The sequence below is a fragment of the Capra hircus genome, chromosome 5 (genome assembly GCF_001704415.2).
Source record: "Capra hircus breed San Clemente chromosome 5, ASM170441v1, whole genome shotgun sequence".
In the NCBI taxonomy this organism is placed as follows: domain Eukaryota; kingdom Metazoa; phylum Chordata; class Mammalia; order Artiodactyla; family Bovidae; genus Capra; species Capra hircus.
The window spans coordinates 80002940-80025657 of record NC_030812.1 but is presented as its reverse complement, the minus strand read 5'-3'; the positions used below and the strand labels follow the sequence as shown (position 1 = coordinate 80025657).

Sequence of the window (22718 nt, the reverse complement as noted above, 5' to 3'; positions counted from 1 at the left end):
TCTCCTACATTGTAGGTGGAGTTTTACTAGTCTGAGCCAGCAGGGAAGCCCTTATCTATAAGGTAGTTGGCTTATAATTTTATTTTTTCCCCAAGGAAATATATGTTTTTAAATTATTTAATCCAGTCATGTTTTATAGACTATATTTCTATGGAGACTTTCCCATTATATCAAGATTTTTCAAATTTATTTACCTAGAAGTCTTAGAGGATTTTAGGATTAAAAAAAAAAAAAACTCTTCCATTTTAATTATTATGTTACCTTTGTTACTTAATTTTTATATTTGTACTTTTCTCCTTTTATAAGTTAATAAGTTAATTACTGTTCTCTTAATTTTCTTAGAATGTCAGGATTTTGTTTAATTTGATCTGCTTTTTTAATCTTTGACATCTGCATTGTCTATTTTTTTTACATGCTTTTAAAGTTTCTGTGTTGTTTCTATTTTAGTTTTGATATAGATATTTAATTCATTTTAAAATTTATTGAAGTGTTCAAGGCTCTACATGTTTTTTGTAAACACTGCTTTAAATGTATACCATAGATATGTAATGTTTTCTTTATTTCTTAGAAATGTGTAATGTCTTTATAGTGGAAAATTAAAATTGTACTGTGACTGGATGGATAATGAAGTAGGTGAAAAGATTTCTGGAAAAGCTTGTTGGTATTATTTTAACATTTAGAAGAGGAAACTGTGACTTATAGAGGTTTGTGTAATTTGCCCAAGGTTGCATAACAATAAGTTGTTATGGTTCAAATTTGAACCCATTCTGATTCCACAGCTGTGACTTTTACTTAAGCAATAATATTGTGAGGTCACAGAGGTACTGAACAGTGTGGCTTAATCAGGGAACAGTAAGTAGCACAGTGTGACTGGAGTGAAATTGGCACTTAGTGGTATCATTTCTGTGTTGGGCAAATATTTCTTTGGGAAACTATTAACATGAAATAAAGCAGGATTATGTAAGATAAAGGGTAAGTGTGATGCATGTACCAGACAACTCAATGCAACTGTCTGGTGGTTAGGTGAGCCTCTGGATCAGGAGGTCTGTAGAATGGTTTGTGTTGGACATGTGAATCATTTGTCATTAGCTTATAGATGATAATTTAAATAAAACTTCTGAACCTGGTAAGAATATTGTGAATACTGAGAAGATTAGAGGGTGTAAAAAACAGTGACATGAAGATTGAGTGGAAAAGAGTCTGAAAAACAAGAAAAAAACGTCAAAATACTAGAAGGAGTTTAGGATGTGTGTGCTAAGTCACTTCAGTGAAGTCCAACTCTGTAGCCTGTCCGGCTCCTCTGTCCAGGGGATCCTCCAGACAAGAATACTGGAGTGGATTGCCATGTCTTCCTCTAGGAATTTAGGCTATAGTGGCTTATAGGTGCCAAAGGAAGAGTTTCAAGGAAAAGGGAAAGTCATTAGTGTCATGTGCTCTGGAGTAAAAGAAGGATAAAATAAGAAATGTTCATTTAACTTAATAATAGCTGAAAGGAAAATTAATATCATAAATTATGAGTCTAGTGGAGTGACGAGGATTTGAAAGAAAAAGGAAATTTGGTTGTGAAGGGCAAGTGTGAGAGGGTGGTGGTAAGTATTGGAGTGTGAATGTGAGGGTGCTTCCTCGCCCTCCGTACTTTACTCCCTCAAACTCCCTTTTCCTTTCCTTTATTTATCTCATTCCTTTCTCTTACTTCCTTTATTCTACCCTCTTTCCCACTTTCTCTTCTTAACATGGCGTACTTGAACATATAATGTTACAGAGTGAGAATTTAACTCATGACAACGTGACATTTTGTCTTACATTATCGATACAAATATGAATAATATGCATGGTGGTATGGTGGTTTAGTTGCTAAGTTGTGTCTGACTTTTGCAACCCCGTGAACTGTAGTCTGCAAGCCTCCTCTGTCCATGGGATTTTCCAGGCAAGTTATACTGGAGTTAGTTGCCATTTCCTTCTCTGGGAGATCTTCCCTATGTAGAGATCAAACCCAAGTCTCTCGATTGCAGACAGTCTCCGGACACCATAGAGGTGTAATGGTAAAGAATCTGCCTGCCAGTCCAGGAGGTGCAGGAGCCTCGGGTTCCTCGGATATTATGCTGCTGAGCCACTGGGGAAACCTGTCCATACACTTTGTACCTTTTATACCTGGAAGTAAACATACTTGTCCAACAAATTTTAACAATCTTTGAAGTAATGATGAAGGTAATTTCAGCACAATGCTAAAAGCTTTACATATTTTAGTCAATTAAAACCTCATCATCACCTGTATGTCAGTTTTACAAATGAGGAAACTGAAGGAAGTTAAGTAAATTTGCCAATTGTTTTGTACTTATTTTGGCAATATAATTTCAAAGTTTATGCTCTTAATCATAAGGCTGTATTCCTTTTTCCTATACTTCAGTACCTATTGTCATTCCTTTAAAAAGTTAGTAATATTTTTAGTATAATTTTAATTTAAAATTAGAAGTTAGAATATTTTGACATTTTAGGGAAATCTGTCAGCATATAGAATAATGAAGGATAGAAAAAATAATTTCAGAAAAAGATATATCAAGTAGAAATGTGAATTACAATTACAGGGATTTTCTTTGTGTTTTAGTTAAAATAGTGAAATGCTTGTTGGAGAAACAAGGATACCTTGCCCAGTATGGCACACAGTATTTGAAAAATACAATATAGATATACAGTAAAAGCGTATATAAGATAATTAAGTAGTCCTGTATGGTACCAATAAAAAATTGATACAGTCTTTAGTTTGTTAATACCTAATGACCTTATAAATGTCTTTCTTCAGGGAAAAATGCAATTGCCATTGTGAGCTGCCTTCCAGAATTTATGCTAGAGCTTCGCTGACGTTGCTACTGATGCCAATGTGGAATAAAGGTCTTTATAATTTAGACAGTCAAAACGGATAAATGAATTACTCTTAAAAGTGATTTAGTTTCTCTTCTTAAACATTAAAACACACATACAAATGTATTTGAATTTTTAGAAGGGACATTTGAAAATAATCTGTTTATTTTGCTGTCATCAATATTTTTGTCTCATATCATGTTTGGAATTGGCTTTCCTTTTGTGACCTCTGTGTTTGAACTCTAATTACAATCTAATAATATTTTGTTGTGAAACTAAGTACAGAGTTGCTTTTCACCATTATTTGTCTGTGGAAACTAAAATTGACCTTAATATGAAAAAAAAAAATCTTATGTTGTTCTAAAAGAAGAAATTAACACAGAGACAGTAGATTAACTATTGTAATGTCATTGGTTTTCTTCTTAGCTCTGGTAGTAACTAATTCATCTGATTTGCCTCTTGGGTCATAAACTCACTGAATACGTGGATGCATGTCCTGCTCATTGCTGTATTCTCGGTGCCTAGTGCCTGTGTCTGGCACTTGGTAGGCATTCTAGTGCTTTTCATAACTGAATAGGTAAATAATAAAGTTAAATAATTTCTGAGTTGCAAATGGACCCCTGTGGTAATGTATTAACATTAAGATTCTATTAAATTGTTTTGTTTGCCTGGGTCTCACATGGAAATGTCATGTTAAATTTAGAAATGCTAGTTTTAGATCTTAGATAACAATCCCTGAAAAGTAATCATAGAATCTTCATTTTCTGTCCTTTGCTTTTACTTTCCTTGGCCTGTTTCCTTTCCTTCCCTCTACTCTCTTTCTTCCCCTTAATTGCTCTTTATTTTTTCTCTTTACTAATACTTTTTTTTTGGTTTGTTTGTTTTCCTTCAGTATCTGGAGTCCATCTTTCTCCAGCTTCTCCTGAGATTGTATTGGACCATGATCATACTTCCCCTTCAGTTGGCTGCCTCTCTTCTGAGCCCATCATTGCATCACCAGAGAATACACATGCAGATAATAGCATTGGCAGTCAGACTATTCCTAAAGCACAGGTAAAGACAAGCAAATTTTTATAGGAAGTTTTCCTACTTAAAAAATTGCATACTGATTTAATTGGTTTTCCTGATTTCCCTTTTTTTTTTTCTGTAGATACTCTTTGAGGTTAATATTCTGAATTCAAAAAACTGAACAATGTTTGTTTTGTGACATAATTTTAAGGTGTCCAAATAGCTTTATTTACTAAAATATGATTTGAATATCCTATTTATTAAAATAGACTTACTTTTACATTGGAAATCGTGAATTTCAAAAAGGAAAATAATTACAAAAACCTTTTTCTTGGGGCTTCCCTTGTTGTCCAGTGGTTAAGAATCTGCCTGCTGATGCAGGGCATACTGGTTTGATCCCTAGTCTGGAAAGAGTCCACATGCCTCGGAGCAACTAAGCCCATGCACCACCACTACTAAGCACTCTGGAGATCAGGAGCCACAGCTTCTGAAGCCTGCATCTCTAGAGCCATGCTCTGCAACAAGAGCAGCTACTGCAATGAGAAGCTTGCACATCACAACGGAAAGTAGCCCCCATTCATTACAACTAGAGAAAGCCCACATGTAGTAATGAAGACCCAGTGCAGCCAAAAATAAAATAAAATAAGTTTTAAGTTTTTTAGTGCTTTATTTGGAAAATAATAAAACCCTTAAACTCTTAAGTTTAGAGAAAATTTTCTTTCTTAGATCAGATTGTTGTAACAATTTGAGGTCTTCTGTTGATTTACTTAAAGGGTGAAATAATTTCAGAACCTTTGCTACAACTTAATTTCCAATGTGGTTTCTAGTAGCCTTTGGGTGATTTCTTTCTTGGTATAGTGTAAACTTTCCTCTCTTGTGTGTGTGTGTGTGTGTGTGTGTTTTTTTTTTAATGTGGTTTAGAATCAGCAATCAACACACACTCATCTGGATATCTCACTTTTTCCACTGGGTTTAACTGATGAGAAAAGTAATGGAACAATTGCTCTTGCGGATGATTCTGAGGATCCTGGAGCCAATGTATCAAACATACAGCTTCAGCAGAAAATTTCAACTCTGGAGATGAAACTCAAAGTTTCTGAAGAAGAAAAACAGAGAATTAAAAAGGTATATTTACATTTGCCTAAAAAATAAATGTTTGAATTGCATATTCTGGAAATATAATCCCAAACTCTGAAAATTCATCATTGGAAAAGCCGTTATGCTCTTTGTGATATGCTTAAGTTGGTTAGATGAGTCTATCACTTACAAAAGCCTTTGATAAGAAATTTCTAGCCATAAATATGTACTTTTAAAGATATGAATGGCTTTCACTAGATTTTTTTGTTTTCCTAATGAATGCTTTCCTTTGGATTTATTTTGAAAGCACATAGTGTTGCAATTTTATGTAGATTAGAAGATTTGTACTATTCATTTGTCATTAGAGAAGTCACGCATCATGCGATATTTGACAGAATACTTAGAAATACAGCTGTTCTAGTAAATTATTTGTGTGTGTTCTTATTTCTGTTTTCTACAAAGGTCTCTATAAAAAGACTTGAGCAAGTTTATGGGAAGTATGTGTTGAGGTCATTTCAGTTCAGAGGATCAGTCATGTCCGACTCTGCAACCTCATGGACTACAGCACGCCAGGCCTCCTTGTCCATTGCCAACTCCCAGAGTTTACTTAAACTCAAGTCCATTGAGTCAGTGATGCCATCCAACCATCTCATCCTCTGTTATCCCCTTTTCCTCCTGCCTTCAATCTTTCCCAGCATCAGAGTCTTTTCCAATGAGTCAGTTCTTCACATCAGGTGGCCAAAGTATTGCAGTTTCAGCTTCAGCATCAGTCATTCCAATGAATATTCAGGACTGATTTCCTTTAGGATTGACTGGTTGGATCTCCTTGTAGTCCAACGGACTCTTAAGAGTCTTCTCTAACACCACAGTTCAAAAGAATCAATTCTTCACCACTCAGCTTTCTTAATGATCCAACTCTCACATCCGTACATGACTACTGGAAAAATCATAGCTTTAAATAGACTGACATTTGTTGGCAAAGCAATGTGTCTTCTTTTTAATATGCTCTCTTGGTTGGTTGTAACTTTTCTTCCAAGGAGCAAGTTTCTTTTAATTTTATGGCTGCAGTCACCATCAGTGGTGGTCTTGGAGCCCCAAAAATAAAGTCTGTCACTATTTCCAAGGTTTCCCCATCTATTTGCCATGAAGTGATGGGACCAGATGCCATGATCTTAGTTTTCTGAATGTTGAGTTTTAAGCCAACTTTTTCACTCTCCTCTTTCACTTTCATCAAGAGGCTTTTTAGTTCCTCTTCACTTTCTGCCATAAGGGTGGTGTCATCTGCCTATGTGAGGTGATTGATATTTCTCCCGGCAATCTTGATTGCAGCTTGTGCTTCATCCAGCCCAATGTTTTGCATGATGTACTCTGCATATAAGTTAAATAAGCACGGTGGCAATATACAACCTTGACGTACTCCTTTCCTGATTTGGAACCAGTCTGCTGTTTCATGTCCAGTTCTTCCTGTTGCTTCCTGACCTGCATACAAGTTTCTCAAGAGGCAGGTCAGGTGGTCTGGTATCCCCACCTTTTTAAGAAGTTTCTAGAGTTTGTTGTGGTCTGCAAAGAGTTGGACACGACTGAGCGACTTCACTTTCACTTTCACTTTCACACAGTCATAGCTTTGGCATAGTCAAAAAAGCAGAAGTAGATGTTTTTCTGGAACTCGCGCTTTTTCGATGATGATCTCTCGTTCCTCGGTCTTTTCTAAATCTAGCTTGAACATCTAGAAGTTCATGGTTCATGTACTGTGGAAGCCTGGCTTGGAGAATTTTGAGCATTACTTTACTAGTATGTGACATGAGTGCAATTGTGCGATAGTTTGAGCATTTGACATTGCTTTTCTTTGGGATTGGAATGAATACTGACTTTTTCCAGTCCTGTGGCCACTGCTGAGTTTCAAAATTTGCTGGCATATTGAGTGCAGCACTTTCACAGCATCATCTTTTAGGATTTGGAATTCTGTCACCTCTGCTAGCTTTGCCTGTAGTGATGCTTCCTAAGGCCCACTTGACTTCACATTACAGAATGTCTGGCTCTAGATGAGTAATCACACCATCATGATTATCTGGGTCATGAAGATCTTTTTTGTACAGTTCTGTGTATTCTTGCCACCTCTTCTTAATATCTTCTTCTGTTAGGTCCATATCATTTCTGTCCTTTATTGTACCCGTCGTTGCATGAAATGTTCCTTTGGTATCTCTAATTTTCTTGAAGAGATCTCTAGTCCTTCCCATTCTATTGTTTTCCTCTGTTTCTGGGCATCAATTGCGGAAGAATGCTTTCTTATTTCTTCTTGATATTCTTTGTAACTCTGCATTCAAATAGATATATCTTTCCTTTTCACCTTTGCCTTTAGCTTCACTTCTTTTCTCAGCTATTTGTAAGGCCTCCTCAGACAACCTTTTTGCTTTTCTTTTCCTTGGGGATGGTCTTAATCCCTGCCTCCTGTACATATGTTGAAGTAGCATGTTGTTTATAGTTAGCTAAAATGCTTTTATATATTTATTTAATAAGCATGAATGCTTTTAGTATTATATCAAGGTTAGTGTTAATGTTAGTGTTTGCTATTGGTCTGGAAATGCGAGTTAAGCATACATTTTATATTGTTGAAATTTAAAGACCATGCTTCCTGTGGGTTCTTTCCTTTCCAAATATTTTCTATTGTGTCATTGAAAAATCAGAGTCTATTTTTTGCCATAAATATTATACAATTTATGCTTGGTTTTTTCTTTTAGGATGTGGAATCATTGATGGAGAAACATCGTATCTTAGAAAAAGATTTCCTTAAAGAAAAAGAGCAAGAGGCCATTTCTTTTCAAGATAGATACAAAGAACTTCAGGTAAACAGCAAATTAAAAATTTAATATTTAGGCCTTTTGATGAAGTATGTTACATATAATTTCAGAAAGTGCTCAATAAATGCTCTATGAGTGAGGGATCAGATACTTGCTTAAATATGTAAAATACTGACTAATATTGATGAAATCAATGATAAATGCCATTTTGAAAAGTAGATATCTCTGAGGAGCTGTGAAGGTTAGTTGCTTGAGTTTCAATCTGGCTTAAAATATTCTGTTTCTGATGATTTTCTCAATTTGGAAATTGCACATTGCAGTTTTTCATATTGTGATTACATTTGAAAAGAACTGATATATTTAACCTTTTTCATAAATGTAATCAGTCTCTTCTTCTCCTCACATTTCCTTAACACATTTGTTTCTTCTGCAGTCTTATCCGTCTCAGTAAATAGCAATTCTGTCTTTCCAGTTGCTAAAGCTGAAACCCAGATTTACACCTTTTGTACTTACTCCAAGTCTGTTCCTTTAGCTATTGGCTCTACCTTCACAATATCCAGGTTTTGACTGTTTTTCATTATGGTCACTGCTGCCAACCTATTCTAAGCCACTCTTATTTCTTCCTTGGAATGCTGAAGTATCTTCTATTCTAACTTATCTTTCTGCTTCTGTCGTTGCCCACTTACAGATCATTCTCTACATGGCAGCCAGTGTGATCTGTTTAATAGTTAAAGCTGCTCATGTCATTTCTCGCTCTGAAACCTTCGGTGGCTTCTCATCTCACTCAAACTTAAAGTCAAGTAAGTCCTTAAAATGGTTTGCAAGGCCCTTCATTTTCTTGCGTCCCTTCTCCCTTCTTTTCCCTGACTCTTCCTTCTCAATTGTTTTACTTTATCCTGCTGTCTAGAATACACATCCCTCACTTTTCTGCATGGTTTACTTTTTGATATCATCCTGGTCTCCATGCCAGTCTCACCTTATCAAGGGAAACCTTTTAGATAGTGCTGACATACCCTACCAGCCTTCCCATATTCTCCTTTATTTTTCTCCATAGCACTTTTTACATCTGACAAAGTGTGTATTTACTTGTTTATTTGCATAGATCATTTTAATAGTCTTCTAAGTGGTCTTCTAGCTTCTACCCTTGCTCTTCACTCCTGATGAGTCTTTGTTTCAGCAGGTGAAATAATGTTTTTAAGAATGTGAATCACTTCATTACCCAACCTCAATTATCATTCTCCTCTCAGTGTAAATCTTCTGACTTCTCGCCAACTCACTGCCAACACCCCCCCACGGCCCCCCACCCCCAACCCCACCCCACCCCACCCCGCCCCGAGTGACTCTTGCCTGACCTCACCTCAGCTGCTAACTTACACTGAGTTCCTAATGAGGTCCAGGTGAATGTGTGAGTCTATGTTACTGAGAGCATTCCTTCCCTGTTGGGGTGGTGCATGGAGGGAAACAGTATGTGATTCATTCACATTTTCTCCAACTGGAATGCTCTTCCTTTCAGATATCTGCATGGTTTTGTTTTAAAAAGGGCAAAACTTGAAAATAAGGGAAAGCATTAAGAGTGTGTTCTTTCAGGAGGACATTACTTACTTGACCTACTCACAGATTATTTAGGAGAAATGTAGCAGTGCTATTAAACAGTGCTCACTGTTTACTGTTGATTAAAAGTCTCAGTTGTATTGACGGTACATGCCAATTTTTTTTGACAGAAAAGGTACAAACAATACTGGTCTTTTAGAATTTCAAAAAATACTGTTCATATTACCTTATAGGATATTCATCATTTTTGTTTCTAACTAGGACTCTTGCTTAGTCTAATACTCTGTTATTTAAATTTTCTATCCATGTGTGCTAAGTTACTTCAGTTGTGTCTGACTCTTTTTGACACTATGGACTATAGCCTGCTAGGCTCCCCTGCCCATGGGATTCTCCAGCTAAGAATATTGGAGTGGGTTGCCATCCCCTCCTCCAGGGGATCTTCCCACCTAGGCATCGAACCCGTGTCTCTTATGTCGCCTGTGTTTACAGGCAAGTTCTTTACCACTAGCATTACCTGGGATGCCCTTTTTATAGGTATGCCAATTGAAATGCTCTTTGCAATGGTCTTAACATCTGATTCATTCTGTTAACATAAATGATTAATTAATAAAGAGTAGATTAAGTCTGTGATGTGTTTCCTTTATATTTATGTGAATCACATTTCAACTGTTTGAAAATTGTACTCCTTAACAACTCTCATGAACGCTTGCTACCTTTAGAAACTTGCTCAAATGCTACCTTCTTCTGGAAGCTTTCTTTGACACTTCTGTAGAAAATAAGAATCTGTGTACATGGTCAGCATTTCCTATCCCCATTTCTTTTCTCCCCCTCTCGTCATAACACCTGTTATTTCATTTTGATTTGTTTATTTTTTGTTTTCCTCTACCAGATTGTAAGCTCCATGAGATTAGGAACTTTCCAATGCTTGGAGCAATACTGGCTTATAATATGGCTCAGTTAATACTCTTGAATGAAAGAATTCATTAATATAATGCACCGTGCTCCCCAAGGGCTAATTACAGTGTGTATGTCCACATTTATAGTCCCATACTTAGAATTATAGTGCTTATTAGTAGGTTCAGTACTGAATACTGAATACTTTGTGTTTTCTTTTCTCTACATTGAGTGACTTATTCTGGGCCTGCTAGTGAGACAGATACCTTTGAAATTCAGTTTCTCAGTCTGTTAATGCGAACAATAACGTACCTGAGAGACCAACACTGACATCATAACACTTTGAGCTTTCCATAGTGAAGGCCAATAGTGCCAACATAATTGTTGACCTACAGCTTTTACTGTCAATAGTGATAAGAGTAACTTCAGTTTTCAAAATGGATATTCAGTATTAAAAATTTTCAAAACTAATATTCAATATTAAAACTAATATTCAATATTTAAAATACTTTCCTTTTACTAGAAACAATACTTCCCAAGAAAACATTTTTTGGTGATTTTCATTCAGTACCAAAAAGGACCTCTCTCCTTTTCTTACTATGTGTAAAAAAGAGTAAACTAACAGGGAGTATTTTATCACCTTGGCTAAATAAGTGATAGAAAAGTATACTAGGAAGTCTAATAGTCAAATTGAACTCAAAGACAGGCATTCTGTTTAGTTTCCCTATCACTGCTGGGTGATAGAAGAAGTCTGGGCTTATCATTTTGGTCTTTGCTCATAGAGCTGGAGAAGGGACCATGTATTTTTCCAAGGGGTTTGACTCTCATAGGGTGTTGACTACCTAAAAGTTACCTGTTCTGCTAGGTTGCCCCTTTCGTGAACCTTTGGGTAGAGAAGGATAGCTTTTCTTTGGGCTTGTTTAGTTTGTGCTCCTTGGCACGTGCTCATTGCTGGTCATTCCATTATCCAGTTTGGAATTTATGAGGGAGACTAAAAGCAAACTTACAAAATTTGCTACTGTGTCATTCCTGGGTCCTCAGATTCCCAGGTGGTCTGTTTTCTTGTCTCTCTCTGTAGTTTTCTTAGATTTGTTTTAAAGATAATGTCCGGGCCTTTCAGCTGTACTTCCTGAGAAACCTAGGGAGAGGTGCATCTACCTCATCTTAGTCTAGAAGTGAAATAAGAAGAAATATTTTAAATTTTAAATATTATGTATTGTAGCTACTACAGGAAATCAATTCCACCTTAAAATACATTAATTTAAAGCAAGTATTTTGAGTAAATTTTTAAAAATGAAATTAGTGTAAGTAATCAACTCATAGAGTCATTGTAGATAGAGGAGGGGCAAATAAAAATATGTGTAGCTCAATTTGTGAGATAATTCATAAATCTCTATATCTGCATTATGCTTATAAGTTTATGCATAAATAGGTAATGCGTTAGACTTTTTGGAAGGATATTTTTAATAAATATTTTTAAATTAATTGTACCTGATTATTAAGAATTGAGAAAATCTTGGGCTTTGCTCTTTGACCTACTTTGTGTAATTCATTTTTTTCTGGGAATATAGCCCTTTTAAAAAAACTGGTGCAAAGTTTTTTCTATCTAGTACTTTTTAAGAAATAGAAGATGTGATTAAATTTGTGAATATCAGAGGAGAATACTCTATGCTAAATATAAGTAAGATGAAATTTTAGCAAAAGTGACTTTTGAAATCATGAATATTAAGTTTTTTGCTTAAATTTGTGGCCTGTCAGTCACCCCTCAGATATTTGAAAGTTAATGTATTTATTGTATATTTTCTTCAGACTGTGGTAATCCATATAATTTTTCTTTAAGCCATATGTTACATACAAGTTTTCTTTTTTTTTTTTCATACAAGTTTTCTAAGTGTGTGTGGAGCTCAGTGAAATAGAAAACATTTTCTTTTCTGCTATTTTTGATGATAGGGATAATATATTGGTGCTTGCCTCTTTGTGATATCCTAAATGAAGCAAAATATCCTGGAGTACACAAAGATAATCCTGGCAAGACTGGATTAAATTAACTGAAAAGTTTATGTGTGGAGGTGTACAATACAGAAAAAGAAAAAAAAAATTCACACCTTCTCATCACTATGAAAAATCTAGGTATTTTCAAGTGATCTGAAAATGTAGTACTTTAATTTTTAATCTTGTGAAGAAATCTGCTTCCACTTAGACTAGTGTTGGGTGTACCTTTGTCATGATTTTAGTCTAACCAGAGATGGAGTAGTTAATAAATGGAATGTTTGTAAGACCCTTAAACTTTGAAAAAAACAAAACAAAACAAAAACACTAACTGTTACAGAGAATTCTGCCAGTGTTGATTTTTGTGATATGGTCTAATTGCTAGGCTAGGTGGAGGGGTGTGAATGTGCCGATAACAGAAGGAAATAACAAAGAACATGAAGGCTGCAGTACAATGGGGGTGTGCACTACCTCTCCTTTCCTGTTCTGTCCAGGGTGTGTGGCCCTAGCAGAGGAAGAAACGTGAGTCATGCTGCGTTTGTCTGAGGCAGCTATTTAAAGGACTTCTCATGAAACATGAATAGAGAACTTATCTTAGTATAATTTGGATTCCAGTGTCTTCTGTTTTCTTTCTTTGACTCTCATAGCAAGTACATCATACCTGTGACAGGCAGTGAGGAAATTTGGAAGCTTACCAAATTGTGCATCTCATAGTGTGACCACATTTTAACAGGTTTAACCAATAGATCTTAGCTGATTGTTAAATTATCTCTGATAGTTGTCAGTATTGGTACCTATGGCTAGATCTGGGAATTTTCTATAGAAACTCTTTAAAGATTGAGTCTGTTCCTCCAAATGCTATTCTCCATTGATGTTGCTTAGCTATATAGTATGTTGAGTATTGTGTTTGAGAATTTAATTTTAAAAAATATTGTGAAAATCCAGTGTTTCAGAGGACTTTCAGTTGATCTCATAAATGGGTTTTTACCTGTGTTCTGTTGCTGATTTCAAAGGTTACATTACTTCAATAAGAATAGATATTATTCTTAGTATTTTTGCATACTTTTAAAGTGAATACTAGTCAGCTGTTGGGAAGTTGGGTGCTTAGCCAGAGACCAAGTAATATTAATAGTTATGCTTTATGGCGTTAAAGCAATGGCTTTGATATCCTCGAGCATTTAACTTGACAACTTGTGAGGAATTAATCAGTTCTGCATAAGTAAACCAAAATGTAGTTGATGGTAGAAATACCAAGAGAAGTAGAATTGAAAATACAGCCTGGAGACGTTACTGAAATTTAAGAGTTGCTTCTTTTGGTTTAGCAGGGAGAGTGGTTTCTTGAGATGGAATCTGCTCTAGGTGAAAAAGTTGTGAAAGTGGTCAAATGACAACCAGGGTTTAGAATATTATGTAAACTTAGGTGGTAAATGGCAGGGTTTGAAAGGATTGACTCCAGTTTTGGAAAAGTTCTACTGTGGGTCCAATACTATCAAGCAGCACTGCATGCTACCAAGAGTGTTTGTGAAAGGAAGAGTCAGTTGTTGTGGCCAACTTCATTGCTAGCCTTATTTCAAGAAATTGCCATACTACCACAGCCTTCAGCAACCACCATCTTGATCAGTCAGAAGCCATCAACACTGAGGCAAAACCCTCCACCAGCAAAATGAGTAGAATTCACTGAAGACTCAAATGATTACTGGTATTTTTTAGCAGGAAAGTATTTTTTGACTAAGGTCACTACATTGTTTTTTTATACATAATGCTATTTGCACACTTAATAGATGAAAGCATGATGTAAAGATAACTTTTATGTCACACTTGCCAAAATATTTGTGTGACTTGCTTTATTTCGGTATCACTTTATTGTGATGGTTTGGAATCAAACCACAGTATCTGTGAGGCATGCCTATATACAGGTGGTAGTGTACTAAATAAATATACTTTTATTTGAGGAAATATTCTCCTTTTCCTTTTTAAAGAATATTTCTTGGATGCCCATGCATAGTGGCTCATTAAGAGATTCCTTATTATTTTCATTTTATATTATCTGAATATATTATTCTGTTTTCTTTTATTATAAAGTATTACTTCTTTTCAGTCTATTCTTTCAATTTCTTACTCTTTAAAGTCAAAGAATTTTACTATAATATGTCTTGGTATTGGTCATTCTGGGTTGATTTTCCTAGATTTCCAGTATGTCCTTTAATATACATCAGTTTCAGTTCAGTTCAGTCGCTCAGTCGTGTCCGACTCTTTGTGACCCCATGAATCGCAGCACACCAGGCCTCCCTGTCCGTCACCATCTCCTGGAGTTCACTCAGACTCACGTCCATCGAGTCCGTGATGCCATCCAGCCATCTCATCCTCGGTCGTCCCCTTCACCTGCCCCCAATCCCTCCCAGCATCAGAGTCTTTTCCAATGAGTCAACTCTTCACGTGAGGTGGCCAAAGTACTGGAGCTTCAGCTTTACCATCATTCCTTCCAGAGAAATCCCAGGGCTGATGTCCTTCAGAATGGACTGGATGGATCTCCTTGCAGTCCAAGGGACTCTCAAGAGTCTTCTCCAACACCACAGTTCAAAAGCATCACTTCTTTGGCGCTCAGCCTTCTTCACAGTCTAACTCTCACATCCATACATAACCACAGGAAAAACCATAGCCTTGACTAGACGGACCTTAGTCGGCAAAGTAATCTCTCTGCTTTTGAATATACTATCTAGGTTGGTCATAACTTTTCTTCCAAGGAGTAAGCGTGTTTTAATTTCATGGCTGCAGTCACCATCTGCAGTGATTTTGGAGCCCAAGAAATAAAGTCTGATACTGTTTCCACTGTTTCCCCATCTATTTCCCATGAAGTGATGGGACCAGATGCCATGATCTTAGTTTTCTGGATGTTGAGCTTTAAGCCAACTTTTTCACTCTCCTCTTTCACTTTCATCAAGAGGCTTTTTAGTTCCTCTTCACTTTCTGCCATAAGGGTGCATATCTGCATGTCTGAGGTGACTGATATTTCTCCCGGCAATCTTGATTCCAGCTTGTGTTTCTTCCAGTCCAGCGTTTCTCATGATGTACTCTGCATATAAGTTAAATAAGCAGAGTGACAATATACAGCCTTGACGTACTCCTTTTCCTATTTAAAACCAGTCTGTTGTTCCATGTCCAGCTCTAACTGTTGCTTCCTGACCTGCATACAGATTTCTCAAGAGGCAGGTCAGGTGGTCTGGTATTCCCATCTCTTGAAGAATTTTCCACAGTTTATTGTGATCCACACAGTCAAAGGCTTTGGCATAGTCAATAAAGCAGAAATAGATGTTTTTCTGGAACTCTCTTGCTTTTTCCATGATCCAGCAGATGTTGGCAATTTGATCTCTGGTTCCTCTGCCTTTTCTAAAACCAGCTTGAACATCTGGAAGTTCACGGTTCACATATTGCTGAAGCCTGGCTTGGAGAATTTTGAGCATTACTTTACTAGCATGTGAGATGAGTGCAATTGTGCGGTAGTTTGAGCATTCTTTGGCATTGCCTTTCTTTGGGATTGGAATGAAAACTGACCTTTTCCAGTCCTGTGGCCACTGCTGAGTTTTCCAAATTTGCTGGCATATTGAGTGCAGCACTTTCACAGCATCATCTTTCAGGATTTGAAATAGTTCAATAGGAATTCCATCACCTCCACTAGCTTTGTTCATAGTGATGCTTTCTAAGGCCCACTTGACTTCACATTCCAAGATGTCTGGCTCTAGATTAGTGATCACATCATCATGATTATCTGGGTTGTGAAGATCTTTTTTGTACAGTTCTTCCGTGTATTCTTGCCACCTCTTCTTAATATCTGCTGCTTCTGTTAGGTCAAGTAGTTTTTATTAATTATAAACTTAATACCTGTATTATTTTCTCACTATTTTTTATTCATTCTGGTGACTAATTGTGTGTGTATTGGTTACTCTTTGTCTTCCATATTGCCCTTTATTCTTGAATCCTTCTCATCTCTTTTTTATTATACTGTTGACATAAAATGTGTTTCCTCTTATTCTCTTAAGGTGTTAAGAAAATAAATGTTCTTAAATGTGTTCTCTTAAGGTATTGTCCATTCAGCTCATTTGATATTATGTTCTTTTTAATTTAGTCATCATTTCTGGAATAATTTATTATTTTATAATTAAAAAAAAATTTCTTACATCATTCCTGAATTTTTCTAATAATAATTCATATTATTCTATAATCTACTTTATTACTTTCATAATATCTTTTAACTTACCTTGAAGTACAAGGATAGAATTTAAAATTTCTTTTTGTAATATGTATTTCTACTGTGCCTTTATATTCTGTGGGGCTGTCATGCTGTTCCATAAATACATAAATAAAACATTGTCTGGCATTTGACTTAATAATTTTGTTTTGTTTTTATGCGAAATTAGTTTTCTTGATCTTTTTAACTGGAGCAGTGATTTAAGGCTTTTTTTCCCCGCTCATGATTGTATAGTGCTCTTGTATTTTTGTCAGATTAAAAGAATGTGGCAGAATTAACTTGATATTCTTTTTCTTCCTTTTTTTTTTTTTTAGTGGTTGTTGTCTCATGCTTGGTCTGTGTGGATTCCGTTCCTAGCATTTTCTGCTCAGTACGGGGCTGGCTTTCTCTTGACGTACTTAGAGTTTACTGGATCTAGTTTATGCAGGCCATTTACACTGGGGACACTCATACTTACGGGAATGGAAGGCCCCTCCGTCTTACCTGCTGTCCTCATGCTGGCCTGCTGAGTTGTTGTTGTTGTTCACTCCCTCAGTTGATATGATTTCCTTTGGGATTAACTGGTTTGATCTTGCATTCCAAGGGACTCTCAAGAGTTTTCTCCAACGCTGTAGTTCAAAAGCATCAATCTTTTGGCGCTTAGCCTTCTTTTTTTTTTTTTTTATGGAATCTTTTTTATTTTTTAATTTTTTAACTTTTTATTTTTTTAATTTTAAAATCTTTAATTTTAACATGCGTTCTCAAACATGAACCCCCCTCCCACCTCCCTCCCCATAACATCTCTGTGGGTCATCCCCATGCACCAGCCCCAAGCATGTGATCCAACTCCCATCTATTAGCTGGTTTGGAGTTCTCATGTCTGTCTGATATCCCATTGCTTTCATCTTTCCTCCTGCACAGATTCTGATGCCATGTAATCTTTAGACTGTTCTTGGTTTATCCTCACTTGCTTATATCTGGCATTCACAGAGATACTGTCACATCTGTTTTTATGAATGATATTGATTATGAACTTTTAGTTCATATTGGTTCATATTTCTTAAGGTGCTCTATGTGTTTTTGTGAAGGAATTTTGGGAGATCTAAAAACTATATCATCACTACTGCCAGAGACCCAGTATGCTCTCATTGTTGTTGTTGTTCAGTTGCTAAGTCATGTCCAACTTTTTGCACCTCATGAACAGCAGCATGCCAGGTTCCCTATCCTTCATTATGTCCCTGAGTTTGTGCAAACTCATGTCCGTTGAGTTGGTGATGCCATCCAGCCACCTCATCCTCTGTCAGCCTCTTCTCCTCTTGCCCTCAGTCTTTCCCAGTATCAGGGTCTTTTCCAATGAATCAGCTCTTTGCATTAGGTGGCCAAAATATCGGAGCTTCAACTTCAGCACCAGTCCTTCCAATGAATATTAAGGGTTCATTTCCTTTAGAATCGACTGGTTTGGTCTCCTTGCTCTCCAAGGGATTCTCAAGAGTCTTCTCCAGCACCACAGTTTGAAAGCATCAGTTGTTCTGCACTCAGCTTTCTTTTTTTCTGCTTTTCTCTTCTTACCTTTTTTTATGGTCCAAATCTCACATCCATGCGGTCACTGTTAATGGTTATTAAAGGGAGTTGTCTGGGATGGTGAAGGTTAAACATATGCTTTCCCCAAGGATGCTTACCTGTTAATGGAATTAGTACTAGATTGCAGGGAGTCATAGGTTTCTAAATTGCTTAATACAATTTGTGGCTAAAAAACATCTTTTGTTTATTTTTATATACTATTGCTTGGTCCTTGTAGGTGCCTGTGAGAATTATTGAACTAAAAGAGAAATGTCAAGAGAATAAAGGAAAACTACTTGGGAAGACTACTACTTTATGTGTTGTTTCATCTTCAGTTTTATAGAAAGTCAATTATATTACATTATCCATATAGTTATTGAATTTCATGTGCTTCATTTCATTTTTTTAATGAAAGTAAAAAAATAAATTAATTTGAGTAGGAGGGTATTTGCAAGCATATCAAAATGGCTACTACTCATTTGATTTTTTGTTCTGTAAATTATAACTTATATTTGTAACTTTATACCTGTATCTTTAGAGTCCAGATCACTAAGATCATGATTGGTGTTCCTAATAAGAATCTTGTTAAGTCACCCCCCACCCCTGCAAAGTGTTAACTATCTTGAAAATAAACACAGGTTTTATACTATTTCTCCTCATTCAATATTCCCTAACTTAGGTGTTGACAACCTTTCCCTAACTTGCTGCTGCTACTGCTGCTAAGTCGCTTCAGTCATGTCCAACTCTGTGTGACCCCATAGACGGCAGCCCACCAGGCTCCCCTGTCCCTGGGATTCTCCAGGCAAGAACACTGGAGTGGGTTGCCATTTCCTACTCCAATGCATGAAAGTGAAAAGAGAAAGTGAAGTCGCTCAGTCATGTCCCACCCTCTGCCACCCCATGGACTGCAGCCTTCCAGGCTCTTCCATCAATGGCATTTTCCAGGCAGGAGTACCGGAGTGGGGTGCCATTGCCTTCTCCATTCAATAACATAGGAGTTAGCAACTTTTTCTTTTAAATGAGGATCATTTTTTAGCAGATACAAATGGTGTACTTTTCCAAAAAGAAAACAATAAACTCAAAAAAAAGACTAGATTTTATAAAACAGTTTAAATAATAACAAAATTACAAATACTTTATAAAAGCACCCTTCCCCTTTTTATCATCCAAATATGCAGTTTTTAGAAAAGCAAAAATATTTTTAGTTCTACCAATGGTAAAAATGTGTAATTGACCAGATGGATTGTTTGTTTCTAGATAGCAGTAGTAATGAGAAAATTGACCTTTTAATTTCATAGAGTTCCAAGATTGGAAACATTTTTGAGAACTGACATTATAGGTATACATTTTTAAAATTTTACACCAGTTAATATTTGAAGGTATCATGTGCTTTTTCTCATTCCTATTCTAATAATTTTGAAAATCATGTTGTCCCTTTATCAGAACTTAATTGTGTAATTTTGAATTCATTAGAAGAATACCATCTTCAATTCTATAGACTAATTGACCATTGTGAAAATCTTTTTATTCATTTACACAGCAATAGAAATTTAAAATGTTTGCTACCACTTCACAAATCTAAGATAACATAGATTACATAGATTATCTAAGATAACTTAGACACAGCCTATTAAAAAGAGTCAAGTAAGAAAGAAAAATGAATATTGTATGTTACTGCATATATATGGAATCGATAAAAATAGTACTGATGAACCTCCTTTCAGGGAAGGAATGGGGACACAGACGTAGAGAATGGACTTGTGAACATAGTGGGGGAAGGAGAGGATGGGACAAATTAAGAAAGTAGTATTGATGTATATACACCATCATGTATAAAATAGATGGCTGGTAGCAGTTTGCTATACAGGCAGGGAGCCCAGCCTGGTGTTTTGTGACAATCTAGAAGGGCAGGAGTGAAAAAGTTGGCTTAAAGCTCAACATTCAGAAAACGAAGATCATGGCATCTGGTCCCATCACTTCATGGGAAATAGATGGAGAAACAGTGGAAACAGTGTCAGATTTTATTTTTGGGGGCTCCAAAATCACTGCAGACGGTGACTGCAGCCATGAAATTAAAAGACACTTACTCCTTGGAAGAAAAGCTATGGCCAACCTAGATAGCATACTGAAAAGCAGAGACATTACTTTGCCAACAAAGATCCGTCTAGTCAAGGCTATGGTTTTTCCAGTGATCATGTATGGATGTGAGAGTTGGACTGTGAAGAAAGCTGAGCGCTGAAGAATTGATGCTTTTGAACTGTGGTGTTGGAGAAGACTCTTGAGAGTCCCTTGGACTGCAAGGAGATCCAAACAGTCCATTCTAAAGGTCAGTCCTGGGTGTTCTTTGGAAGGACTGATGCTAAAGCTGAAACCTCATTACTTTGGCCACCTCATGTGAAGAGTTGACTCATTAGAAAAGACTCTGATGCTGGGAGGAATTGGGGGCAGGAGGAGGAGGGGATGACAGAGGATGAGATGGCTGGATGGTGTCACCGACTTGATGGACGTGAGTCTGAGTGAACTCCGGGAGTTGGTGATGGACAGGAAGGCCAGGTGTGCTGCAATTCATGGGGTCGCAAAGAGTTGGACACGACTGAGTGACTGAACTGAACTGAACTGAGAAGGGTAGGATGATAGCAGAGCGGGAGGCTCAGGAAGGGAGGACATATATGTGTAATTATGGCTGATTCTTGCTATTGTAAGGTAGAGGTTGGTACAGCATTGTAAAGCAAGTATCCTTCAATTAAAGGAGAAATTAAAAAATAAAGGTTTTTTTTTTAACCTGCTTTTAATTTAAAACTAGTTATCGTAGTTTTAATGAATTGCCTTCATTAAAGAGATTTTCTGCAAAAAGTTTTTCTACGAAAAACTGGATTAAGAATCTACCTTAAATTTAATTACTTATATTCTCATAGTATGATTCTGCATAAAATTTTAGCAGCAAGTGTATATTACTTTTATATGTTTATTTGGTCTTAAAAGTTTTGCTCATTTTTCATTGAGTGATTCAAGGCTGGATGCTAATTTCATTTCATAGTCATGATTTATTTTCAAGTCAGATAGTACATGACCCCTTGTGAGCTATACTAATGCCAAGGTTTATATGAACACATGTCAGAGATGGTATAGAATCATCATTATAATTCTTATTCTGTGACACTGAATTCTTTTTTTTTTTTTGAGCGAGCAGTAGGAACTTTATTTGGAAAGTCAGCAAATGGAGAAGATGATTGGATAGTATCCCAAAAAATCATCTACCCTGAGTTAGGATTCAGGCTTTTTTAATACTGAAAGGGGTGAGATGTGGTTGTTTGCTGCAGATTTCTTAGTGCCTGAATCTTTTGTTCTTGCAGCTGTCTACATAGGCAGGTCACCATATTCATGTAAACCTCCAATAGACAGGGACTTCCCAGCTGGCACAGTTAAAGAATCCATCTGCCAATGCAAGAGATGCAAGAGACTTGGGTTCGATCTGTGGGTTGGAATGATACCCTGGAGGAAACAGCAACCCACTCCAGTATTCTTGCCTGGAAAATTCCATGGACAGGGCAGTCTGGTGGGGTACAGTCCATGGGGTCACAAAGTGTCAGACACGACCCAGCATAGCACAGCCTAACATCCAGCAAAAGAAATGTTATTTTCTATGATGCAGCATTTTATTAAACTCTGTGAATGGAAAACTCTTAAAACTTTAAAGGTCACAGCCTTCAGAAAGGGCTATCCAATAACTTATCTCAGGCTATAGGCAACATTCTTAACTTGTAGCAAAAGCAATAGAATACAAAGGTTAAAGTAAAAGATTCAATATGGAGTCACATTTGTTGTTCTCTTTTACGGAGTGTCCACAATTTTGTTTGTTCATTCATCATACCTAGAAATGTTTCCTGGAAACGACCTATCGCCTTTCACATAAATACTTCAATATGCATCTCTAACACATAAAGACTTTATAAAATGAGCACTAACTCTTTAAGATCCCCTACACTCAGCCCCGGTTTGGTTGCTCCTTACTGTCTAAGCAGTGTCACTTGCCCCAGTGAGATAAATCCTCCCATTTTCACTCAATCTTGGAAAAAACATGGGGCTCCTCTCTGCCCTAGATGCCAGTTATAAGACTAACATTCTGCTCTCCCCCTTTTTTAATGATATTTAATTAGATCTTTAACTTGTCTTAAAAATTGAAATAATCTAAAATTTTCATTTCAGGATCACATAAATTGGTAAAATATAATTTAAATGTTTATTTACAGTAATCCTATTTACTATTAGGATGTTTATAAATACCTTTGTCACTTTAAGAGTTCATGGTTTACCTTCTTTATGAGATTGTTAATCACCCAAGGAAAATTCTTAGAGTGCACTTGGATTTTTTTGTACCCAGTGTTTTTGAGCAGTGCTTAGTGATAGATTTGTGTGTGTGTGCGTGTGTGTAATGGTATTGCCAAAAAAATAGGAAAACATGGACTTCCAATGTGGCTAAGCCTTATTCTCATCCAGTGGTGAGGCAAACCTGTTATTTTTGAATACTCTAGTTTACAATCTCAAGGGATATATTTACTGTATTTTCCTACTTATCTGAGGTCACACTCTGACCTCAACCATTCTAGAACAAAGCCACAGACCTCACCAGTAAATGAAGAGAATGGTTTGAGCAAATTCTTTAAAAATCCATGTACTTTATTTGGTAGGTAAGTCATGGGGTCTTTTTCTGTCTCAACCAGATGGTTGAGTGCAAAGTAATGGAGAAAAGATGTTTA

General features: G+C 36.4%; 1 protein-coding gene across 4 annotated transcripts in view; it reads left to right on the top strand.

Annotated features, from left to right (window-relative positions):
* The window catches only part of CCDC91 (coiled-coil domain containing 91), a 412799-nt gene that overhangs the window by 151120 nt on the left and 238961 nt on the right, over nucleotides 1–22718 (top strand). For 2 of the 4 annotated variants that reach the window (XM_018048366.1, XM_018048368.1), the window contains exons 4-6: nucleotides 3752–3912; nucleotides 4789–4992; nucleotides 7683–7787. In XM_018048366.1, the coding sequence (XP_017903855.1) occupies nucleotides 3752–3912; nucleotides 4789–4992; nucleotides 7683–7787 (470 nt within the window). The remainder of the gene's footprint in view (nucleotides 1–3751; nucleotides 3913–4788; nucleotides 4993–7682; nucleotides 7788–22718) is intronic. The other 2 variants (XM_018048367.1, XM_018048369.1) reach the window with 2 other exon arrangements.